General features: G+C 39.3%; 1 protein-coding gene across 1 annotated transcript; it reads right to left on the bottom strand.

Annotated features, from left to right (window-relative positions):
- Window positions 1-4,803: 4,803 nt before the first annotated feature.
- LOC141790068 (putative defense protein Hdd11) lies at window positions 4,804-6,939 on the bottom strand. Its single transcript, XM_074669699.1, is given in 5 exon segments — window positions 4,804-4,913; window positions 5,002-5,066; window positions 5,330-5,439; window positions 5,646-5,758; window positions 6,747-6,939. Coding segments are annotated over 5 exon segments (591 nt in total).
- Between the last annotated feature and the right edge of the window lie 4,822 nt (window positions 6,940-11,761).

Below are 11,761 nucleotides of genomic sequence, written 5' to 3'. Positions count from 1 at the left end.
TAAAGATGAATAATAATAATTAAAAAAAATTCATACCCAACTATTTATAGAAGGTCATGTTCCAAAGAAAAAAAGCCTATAACAAAAAGTTTTAAGCCTACTGAAGTTGGATGCCAGATGTGGTCCACAGCTGTTCACACTTCTGTTCGCAAATACAAAATCAAAGCGAAGCAACATCGATGCAACAAGTTCCACCTGTAACCTCCATATGTTCCCCGCGAGACACTCTGGTCACTGAGTAGATGATATTCTCCAGCGAACTAAATCCCACACTCTGTGCACATTGTCACTCTCAGTCCACTCAGTGTTAGCCCGCAGCCTGTTCACCCGTCACACCAGCTGTGCACGAAGCTCTGATTCAGTGGCCTGGCTCTGATTATCTCGCCAACTAGTGACTGTTGACATCATCTCATCTCCATCCCTCTCCCTCTCTCACCGCCCTCCTGGTTTTCCCTCCCTCTCTCCTCAAACACTGCCTTCCTCGCTCCCTCCTGCCTCCCTCCTGCATCCTCTGTGTAATACGGCCCAGCCCTGAGCTCTAACCCTTAAACTACCAGATTCTTACATAACCAACTTGATGTTCACTAACATCAGCAGTATTAACAGCCGTTCCAGCTCAAACGTGCTCCAGACTTTGTCAGCCGGACATGCACACGATGAGGGTTGTGAAACCTCTTGCATGTGTGCGGGCATTCATGCATGTTGTACAGAAGGAAACACGCACAGACTTTTTAAGATCACTCATGGAGAAAAGAAATAATTGGTCTTACCACATCCAACTTACACAGCTGATTTAGCTCAGCTCTGACTTGACTCGCAAGGCACTCATCAGGATGCATACACTTCTCTGCATCTTTGTCTCTTTTGGTTCATCAAGAGCATTAGAAAGGTAATTTTCCCAGCCAAAATACCTCAGTGGTTTCACAAATAAGTCCTAAATTCATTCACCTGTCATCCATCAAAACAGGGATCAAATAAATGAAATAGAACTGAAGACATAAGAGTGTTTGCTGTTCATGTTACATAGTCCAATAATGTCAACTTCATGCTTCATAAATTTAAGATAAATGTTTCATAAATGTAAATAAAATATCAAATAAAATTTACACATATTGATACACAGCGCAAAGAAAACAAATAAAAATAACCAATGTCTGCAACCTCCAATAGGTATATGAGGTTAGTGGTAATCAGTCGGTTAATTGATACTCATGTGCACCACGACTGCATCCTGTCATTTATTTAAAAAAAAGAAATTAAAGAAATAATTACTTAATCTGGCTCTTATTTGAAAGGCAAACAGGAGCAGGTTAATCATTCATTGCTTTTTATGGTGCTCAAAAGACACTGACACGCTGGTGAAGAGAGATGAAGGGAAAAGAGGGAGGTAAGGAATGCAGAGCTTACACAGAGATGTCAACTAAGCCCCCACAGCAAAGGGATCGCCTTAATCTGCACTCTGTGCATGCATGTGGATCAGTGTTTGATCTGCTGCAATAAGACTTTATATGAAAATCTGCATGTTCATGGATCATACAGTATTCATATGAGGATGGTGTGTGTGTGTGTGTGTGTGTGTGTGTGTGTGTGTGTGTGTGTGTGTGTGTGTGTGTGTGTGTGTGTGTGTGTGTGTGTGTGTGTGTGTGTGTGTGCGCGCACGGGCAGGGTGTCCATATGTGCATCATGTGTTTTTTGCACCGCTTGATAAAACACACTGTGCAGCTGTTTTAAAGGATAACTGTTTTGTCAGGCCTGATGATGATGATCTAATCACAGTGGTGGTGTTTTTATTTATACTGTATGTCAGAACAGCAGGGAAATATACAACATGACATCTCTATCAGGAGCAGGTTTCACTTTGTTTATAATTCTCAAGCGTTGACCCTGGCATTATGCAAACAAACATGACACTTGTCATGTCATATCAAACACCAAGTTGTCATGCTGATGGTGTAAAGTGAGTAACTGAAACAAGACCTAATATGATAGATTGATAAGCTTGCTCAGAGGAAAGTCATCTGTCTAAATAAACATAGTTATCATGACGGGTTTAAGGTTCTATTTTTTCTTTTATTATTTCACACACAACAATCTGTAAATGACCTTGTCTTAATGGAAAAATAAATCATTATTGTTGTTTTTATTGACCATGACTGTGACAAAGGAAGTCAGTATTCCACATGTCAATGAGTCAATTGCTGTTGAGCTGGCTGGTAGTGCTGGTGTTTAAGTCTAGAGCATGAAACCCCTGTTTAAAGATATATCTGACTTTGGGCCCACAGTGGAAAGAGACTAATTATTATTGAGTAGTGCCAGCCTCATGACCAGAGTGGCGTCCTCTGGCATATGAGCCTGTAGAGGATCGATCCTTTTTGACATGTGAGGAAACAAGTTAACCCACTGAGCTCGGGGAGGGTAAATGTGAGGTTTCTGTTGCCCTGAGGTGGCTACTTTGGTGTGACAACTTTCACTTTTTGATCCCAGTGAAGACCAGGGTAGATTTTTGCTATGGTCATAAGGTCACAACCAATAACAATGAGGTAATGTACTTATTAACAGTTACATAGCGCTATTGTTCGAAATGTGACAACAAGCAAACTTTGTAAACTCAGTTTGTAGCATAGTTTAGTAATTGGCTATATTCAGCGCTACACAGCCTGGTGCTCTGAGACGTGTCAGTAGTGAATCCTGGTTATGTCCAACCATCTACCATCTACGACCTCACCAAACAGAGCAAACATGACCATGCTCTTCATTTCATTGATAGATTCAAGCTTGAACAGACCACTGCAGTATAACTGCTGCATGTGTGTTGTAATGCACATTATCACAAACAGTTAAGCTAATGTCGGAGCCTTTAGCCGTGCTCTATCTCTCTCCTGTTTAGCTTTCTTCTGCTCTTCTGTCGTTTTTTTTTTTTTTTTTTTTTTTTCGACAGTCCAGCTCCAGTGTCCACCATCACTACAAAATTAATCCAAGACATTGTTTTCAGCAGAGAAAAACAAAGATCTAACTTCTCACTGCCAAGCTTTCCGGGCCAGTGTGATGTTGTCATATGGTCTTCTCTGTCTGGTGCCAGAGGTGAATCAGTCACCACCTGATTAAAACACCCACTGTCATAGTGAAATCTAACAGATGTAAGTTAATTTTACTTTAGCCAGATGAGTCAGTGCAATTAACATCACACTTGGACAAGTAAGATGGTTGTGCATTGCAGGAAATCTCTTTAGACCCTTCAAGAAGTCTGTGCTCTGCTTCACTATTTTTTGGTGGGTGGGAATTCATCTGTATTCAGTTGGTATTGGTCCTGCTTGGTAGCTAGTTCACTGACATTTTTCAAGGGGTTCTTTCTTTCTTTCTTTCTTTCTTTCTTTCTTTCTTTCTTTCTTTCTTTCTTTCTTTCTTTCTTTCTTTCTTTCTTCTAACCTACTGGTTTGACTGTAAAGGATTGTAGAAATCACCTTTGATAAGGTTGTATCAAAAACAATTTCACAAACTTGAATACATCTTTCCTATACATTCCAAAATAGTTTTCTAAACTTGGAAAATAGAGTTATTAGTTCTACAGATGACCATCAAAGATTAGAGTTTTATGAAAGTTTTGCATCTATATAAATTTGTTAACTGGCTTTGCCTCTATCATTTGTTTCAGGGCATCTGTATATTTCTAAAATTCAACTTGTTTTGCAGAAAAAAAAACCTCTTCTTTTCATTTGAAATGCAGCCCATTTCATAGCTTTTAAGTCATCCATACAGTGATTCAAAGTCAAGAGTCAACAGAGTTAGCATTGGGTGGCAGCAGCTCGTGGAGCACAGAATCAGACAGGAAATGTTGAATATGCTATAGAGCTTTAAATCTCTCATGCAATGCATGTCTTAAGCCTCTTTAATGTCTGCCTGGGTTTGAGTTAAGCACCATGATGGGAATCTGGGTTATAGATCAAACCATGTGGAAAGAAACAGGTCACAACACGCTTTTCAATAAGTGCAATGAATTTGAGTCAATAGCAAACCACCACAGAGCTTCAGCTCACCTCTCTTCTCTATCACTTTCTCCTCTCACTTTCTATCATTCCCTCTTGACAAAGGAGGATAGTTAAAAAATTATATTAAATTAAAAAAATAAGCTTGTTTGTTTATTTCCTTGGAGGTAATGTAGTTAGCTGGGTTATGCAGCCAGGATCACAACAAGATCCCTCCCATAAGTCATATCACACAGCAAATAAACAAATGTTTTTTTTTCCTATTTACAGTTTTCACTGCTTTTACAAACCAAAATAAAACTTCTCCAGAATGCGGACAATGAGTCCATCAGGTTTTATTAAGCTCACTGCTGCTTTTATTTCATATTTCATGTTGATGATTTCCTGTTTAAGTTTACCTCTAAAGAACATTTTTTTTTAAATGTCTTTTTTGTCCCTTAGTTTAGAAAGCTGGGAGCGCAGTCAATGTGACTTTTCTGTTGGCATTTCTTTTCACTCAACCAGTACCCAAACGCTCTTAAAGTTCATATTGTGTAGCAGATCATTGATGCTTCAGGTTTATTTCCTGAATTAAGTCAACATCTCTTTCACTGTAGCATTTTGTGTGTTCTTACATCTTGCTTTTTTCTGGCTGTTGCCCCACTTCTTGTCTTCTTTTCAGTAATGATGACTGACCAGCCATGACTGACCATTAAACTAAAATTTTACAATTGTATTTTTTGTTGTAAACAGATTTGATCAAAAGTTTTGATATGTTTTTTTATGTGAGTGTAACAAAAATGAAAATGTGTTACATCAGGTGTCAGGAAACATTTTATTTTCACATAAGAACCTGAAACAGCAGAAAGCATGACATGAGGAGCAGCAGAGGTTTTTCTTTGGTCATCCCAGCACTCGCTGTGCTCATCCAAGGAGCATTTTGGCTGTAATCTGAGGTGGAAATATCAGATATAATCATGACACAGGGTTCCTCTTGTTACACAAAGCTGTTGTTTATCATTTTGTTGTATATATTCACCTCTAACCAGAGTCTTCGACCTCACACCAACCCAGTACACTGCGCGCTGCTGAGCCACTGTGGCCCTGAAAAGCAGAGAGTTGTATTTGAGAAATGTTTCATGCTAAAGTATTTGTGCTGTTTGAATTTACAAAAGATTTACATAAAAAAGTTACTCAGAGAAACTTTATTCATTGAGAGTAACAAACAGACACTGAGCACTTTCACTTCAGAGTGCATTTAATAATGGCAGACAAGTTGGAGTCCAATGAGACGCTAAGAAATGTGTCTGTAAAAAATGTAAAATACATATTTCAATAAAAAAAGAGGTACATTAATTCAACTTTACATGAAGTAGATGGGGCTGTCAGAGTCAGGCGGTATCCAGCTGTACACGGTGGTGTTGCCCTTCAGGTTGGTGTTGGAATGAGTGACAGCAGCTTGCGGATTCCCTGAGCACTTAATACATGAAACACACTCTAAATAAAACCACAAATACACTTATCTTAATAAAACAAGAATCCAGAATTGTAAAATCTTTCCAGTTGTTTGTTTTGTTTTGTTTTTCTTTTTGGGCTACCGCTGTCATCGATACAGACATCATGTCTCTTCCTTGCAGTTCCACCACTGAAAGTAACTCAAAAAAGAAAACAGCTGAGACTCACCTGAAGAAACTTTGTGTCTGGTGGATTGAGTTGCCAGCTCCCCAGAGCGTTGGTGCTGCTGAATGTCCGAGCTTCCAGGAGCACACCTCTTTAATCTGGTCCTGTGATCGTCACTGCAGGGAAACACAGTAAATTACACAGTGTTGGACTGGACAGCTTTGTTTCCTTGACGATAAACATCTCATGTCCCACTGTCTTCATATGAGTGAAATTAATATATATTTTTTTTAAACCAATAATGAGACGAACAACAAGTATTAAATTTTATGTAGTCATTTCTGGGTCTGCAATTAAAAGCAAAAGAGGAATCAAACACTTGTACACAGCAGTGGAACAATTTGAACTGGAATAGTTGAAGATGCTATAAGGAGGATCTGTTTTAATTGGACTGCCTTGCCACCTTCTGGCCCAGGTTGTCATGCACTGTCGTAAAGAGTTGACTTTTTAACCAAGTGTGTTTGTTTTGGAACAATTTTTTTGGATCAAGACAGCATTTTACTGGATACAACGCGACGAGCTGAGGAATTTATCAGTACAGTTGCATAGCCCTGATTTTGAAACGTGACAACAAGCAACCGTAAGTTTATACCGTACATGAGTAACCGGCTATATGCAGCGCAACTAGCAGCTGCTATGACATATCAGTAGGCTAACATGACCACAAGCAAACTGTCAGTTTGCACAGTAGTTTAGTAGATGTCTATACGTAGTGCTGACAGCCTGATGCTGTGAGACGTAATGTGTAATGTTAATGAATCCTGGTTATGTCCTGCCAGTCATCTACCAAGCAGAGCTAACATAGCTATGAAGGAGCTATGAAGTATCATATCAAAATAAGCTAAATTGCTACTGTTAATTTCATTTTAGTGTGAGAATTACGATCAGGCATAACTGGAAGGGAGCCTTTTTCAAGATCACTTTCAAACTCCTTACAGCCCTTTTAAAAATTTGTTCTTGGCAAGAATGCTATTCAACTTTCATAAGTTGTGTGTCCTTTTCTGAAGGTATCTTTTTAGGACATTACAGTCTAAGATGACAGCTTTTACCCTCTTGGTTCAGACGTTTTGTAGTTCTTTCACTGCTCATTCATTTCTCACTCACCTGTAATGGGCTCTCCAGGCTGAAATCTCCCAGTGTTAGAGAGAATGGTGTAGGGCACCGGTAAAGGCTGAGGCTGCACCCCAGAGTGATGTGGCATCATATCCTCACAGGCACCTGTGGGAGCTCCAGTTGGATAACCATGAGCAAAACAGAAAAGTTTAACCATAATGAAAAAAGACCACAACAGAGCCATCAGGCTGCAAGAGAAGCTAACACACTGCAAGAGCAGGTAGAGGCATCAAACCAAAGACGTGTGGAGATAAAATGCACGCAGCCGAGCTAAGAGCAGAGTTTTACAAACTAATGTTGCTGAGTCACACAACACAACCCGAAGAATTCAATTTTAACAGATCCAATTACTCTGCATTCATGCGAAGCAGCACATGATGGAGTGATTTGGTGATATTTACACATCTCATGGCAGAACAAATACTGATTTGGGATAATCACATGGTTAACACTGAGACAGTGCTCCTCTGTTTACACGTTTTCTCACGTCTTAGTAATAATGAATGCAATAAAGTAAAAAAAAAAAAGTTTATTGGTTGATATGTTATGACATCTTGAATTCTGTCAGACAATAAACTTGATTTCAGTTTAAACAATCAGTAGAATTTTACTTTAGGCTCCAGGTACATGCTACTGTTGGGGAATTACTTTTAAAGACATTGATAGAAGATCAGTTGATGAGGCAGACACATAACCTTGTGATCGTCTGCTGAGACCTGTTCATTCATGCTATAAGCAGAAATCTCATTTCAATGCATCATCTTTAACATCTCTCAAGTCTCCGATCCAGTATCAGATGCGGGTTTAAGAGAGACTTGTATACATGTGTAATCTTTGTGCTTAAAAGATTAGAGAGCTGTGACAAGACACGATTGAGTCCTTTAACCTTTTGTTTCTAAAAAAAAAAAAAGGGATTTGTTAAATAACCATAGGACACAACAGGCACAGAGAAAATCTCCTCAGAAACCTTTGACTTTGTGGGAAAAATAAAAGAACAACACTTCTATCACATAACACACGTGTAGGAGGCTCTGTCTCCACACAGCACTGTACACTTCCTCTCTTGTGACTGTAGAATACATTTATCATTTATTTTACAAGAAAAACAACAACCGCCATGAACTCAATGCTAAGAGAAATAACAGACCATGCCTTCAGCCAGGCAGACCCAGGAAACATGAGACATTCTCCCTGGATTTCACCAGCTTTAAATTTAGATTTCTTCATAATTCATCAGCAGATAATTGTGTTCTAACTATAAGAAGCTTACTTAGGCATTATGGCTCATATGTGAGATTGAAGCAGTGCATGATGCACTTTTTTCAAGTGATCATAATGTTTAACAGCTGGTTACTGAATCATTGATGGGGCTCATGTTAAGTAATTAATTTCCTGTACATCGTCATATTGGTATGGTAGAAGGTGTACTACTTTCCATATTAAGCTACATCTTTTATTCTTTAAAGTCAAGGTAAGAAGTCTTTAGTGCTGTTAAGTATGTCCTGTGTATCTTGCCAGACTCAGCAATTATGAATTGGTTTGAGATTAATCCATTTTTAAAATGCTTATGAATCATGTGTTTGATACACATTACTTCACTTTTGAACTTCTACTGTGATTCTGAGAAGTTAACAACTGAAAAGTGGGCTAAATCAATGGAAACAACCAAATACAAATCTCTTCCTGGTGGGTGAAAATAATTTGCTCCCTCCTCCCATAAAACATGGTATTATCTGTTCGAGTAGTGAGCATGAGGAATACAAATCCAACAGAACATCACCTTGTTTGGTAACACAGTTACAACAGCTTATGTGAGCAGGGATGGAAAAAACAGACCTGTGCACGAAGGTCATGGAGCTGTCACTGTAATTTCCCTCCATTTCCTCCAATTTAAGGTTGATGGCGTCAAAAGCAGGAAGTCTGAACAAGGAAATGGAAGCTGGAAGTGCATCACTGGACCAGTTTAAAGTGTTCATTACCATTTTCAACTACAGTCCACTTCTCCCTGTGCAGCTTATCGAAAGCCTTTACAGTATTGGCGCTAACTCAATGCCTCCATCTGGATAAAGATAACATTTTTCATTCAGCATTTGACTGGTGTATCAGTTGTTTGAATCTGGACACTGTTGGTAAAACATATTTGTGATTGAGCTATCTGCAGTCACAAGGCTTAAACACTTTCTCTTTCGCTGCTTCTTAGTTTGTGATACAATTGTTCAAGCTTTTTTTTTCTATTGGATTAATTTTTGTTAAAATAACAGATACAGTGTGGCCTTATGTTTCAGTTTGTCATTAAATAGGATCCTTAGGGTGTTTGATTTTTTTTTATCCATGATTAAACATTATGAACAGTGCTGCATCAGTCTTGAATGCCTCAGCTCTCTTACATCTGGAGTAAACTGGCTACTATTTGAGAGCTGGTCCCCCCATTTTGATGTTTAATTTGTGGCAGAACAAGAGATAATCTTCTGTCTATGTGTCACCACAAGCACGCCACACACCGATCAAATAAATAGCAGTGTCAATTGCTCTAAGACTACAAGGGAAGCTCAGCTTCCCCTAAATTGTCCCCCCAAAAAGTGGTAATGTGTACTGCTGTGTGATAATTTCATTGAAAAAATTCCTTCATCTTTTGTTCAGAATCAGCTACTTATCACAGGTAACTGGCTCGACCTCATTCTCACTCATCCCCGCAGCGTCTCAGTGATTTAACACAGTCGGACGCTGAGCGTCTTCTGACTTCAGCGGGGAAGCGTAGAGTGGGTTGTTCCACTGTGGAAACTGGACGGTCATTGGATAAACGCTGGGCTTTTTCCCGCCCATCGAATGCTCAGTGTCTCTGGGGGTCTATGAGGCAGTGGGCTGGCCTGGACGCTGGGCTTCTGCATGATGATTGGATGATCTGTCTGAGGCTGAATCCCTTTTTGATTGACAATGAAATGAGCCAGTCAGCGATCTTGAAGTATAACCCACCACCAGAGCATCTTCTCAGTTGTTCTGGACTGATCTGGAGGATTTATCGATCCCCAGTGAGTTTACCTTTCTTAGAAATAACGAGCGTTGAGAGATCACTAGTAAAATCCCTGGAAAAAACACCTGGTTGGTACGATGGGGTCACAGATCATTTTCTTGAAAAGCAACGGAGGGTAGAATTTACGTTTAAATAAATAAACAAATTTATGATGTCGGCTGGAAAAAATAAGCTTCCCCTCCTTGACTGACCAGCAGCCACCACTGGTAAATAGAGATTTTTCATAGGTGGAGTAGTGGTAAAGATGCTATGAGAAGGATCTGTTTTAATTGTATTCCATCGCCACCTTGTGGCCTGGAGTCTCTGCACACTGTTGCAAATTACTTTTAGTGAGGCGTGTGTTTGTTTTGGAATTAAGTGAAGATTGGATCAAAACAAATTTTCTTTATTCAAGACAACTTTTTACTAGATACAACATGCCTGAGGTAAGGTATTTATCAGCTCAAGTATGTAGAGCTACGATTTGGCAGCCCGGTGCTCCAAGACATGTCCGTACTGTGTAACGTTAATACATCCTGGAGAGCTATGTCCTGCAAGTTATCTACCAAGCAGAGCTAACATAACCTCACTCTTCATTTTATTGATAGACTCTAAAGTTTGAACAGACCACTGCAGAATAACTGCTGCATGTGGGTTGGAGTAAACATTATCACAAACAGCTTAGCCCCTGTGTTATAGAGTGATACTCTATACTACAGGGGATACTCACTCTCCTGTTTAACTTTCTTCTGCTCTTCTGTCCTTATTCTGACTGACAGTCAGGCTCCTGTGTCCACCATCACTACAGAATTAATCACAGAAATCATTTTTAGCAGAGAAAAACAGATCTCTGTGTTTTATCTCTTCTCACAACTCAGTCAGCTGGCGTGCTGTTGTCATGGAGACCTAGACGTACCTCAAATCAATCCAGTCCCAAACTGGAAGCTAAGAAGTAGCAATTTAAAATAACCCATAAACAGCAATAAATGGGGGCTGATAATCTTATTTTAAAGTGTGTATTATGATCAGGCATATATCTAGAAGGGAGCCTTTTTCAAGATCACTCAGAAACTCCTCACAGCCCCTTTAATTTAAAATCTTGATCACCCCAATTATACTAGTCTTTTGAAAATCTTTCTCCAAATGCAGAATGACTGTCTGTTGCTCTACATATTGGTGCTGGTGCCCCAGAACTCTGGATCCTGCCTCACAAACTGGGTGCAACTGTTATTCACCTTTGTATGATTTCAGCATCAATACTTTAAATGTGCTATTAGCTGAGATGAAAGCAGTATGAGGTTTAAGCCCCTTGATGAAGGTTATATGATTTAATTCAAATGGATATTAATATTCTTGGAGAGGAGAGGGGATTAGGGTTAGGCTACAGGTTAGGTAACTGTTCTGGTGACAGCATTGATAAAAGGGGACATACATTATGAATAGATAAAATCACATTAGAGCCCATTAGTTACAGTAAAGGACCTTTATCACAAATGAAATGAATACGGTAGATTTAAAGCAAAGCTTTCAGAGGTTACCTTTGACCCAGAACTGTGATAAAATGTGAATGACCTCAATATAACTAAATGGTTTTATCTAAATGAGAAGGTCAGATAATCGAGTGGATCAGTAAGCTCTGATAAGTTCATCAGAATGTGAATGATTGGGAGAGTATTACACTCTGTTTTCTGGGATAGGAGGACAGTGCACCAGTGTGCCATGCTGTCTTGTGTTTGTGTTTATGCTTGCATGTTTGTGCATGTCTTTAGTCAATCCGTGACTAGACAGAGCAACAGCAGCAGACCAATCGAATGAAATTCAATACAAATTTCCACTGAGCTGCTCTTTGTACTCATTAAAAACTCATTGTGGAATGAGTTGGTAAGAGTAACCAAGACATGGTGATGTTGGCTGCACAAAGAAGAAAAGAGATGTAGGTTATCTATCAGACGTAAGCAATTTACATCAACGGGAGAATTTAAATCACTGACAAGAT

The sequence above is a fragment of the Halichoeres trimaculatus genome, unplaced genomic scaffold (genome assembly GCF_033239565.1).
Source record: "Halichoeres trimaculatus isolate MK-OKI-2021-1 unplaced genomic scaffold, fHalTri1.1 fHalTri1_scaffold_5, whole genome shotgun sequence".
Lineage (NCBI taxonomy): Eukaryota > Metazoa > Chordata > Actinopteri > Labriformes > Labridae > Halichoeres > Halichoeres trimaculatus.
The sequence above is the reverse complement of the archived record's forward strand: the minus strand, read 5'-3'. Positions and strand labels throughout refer to the sequence as shown.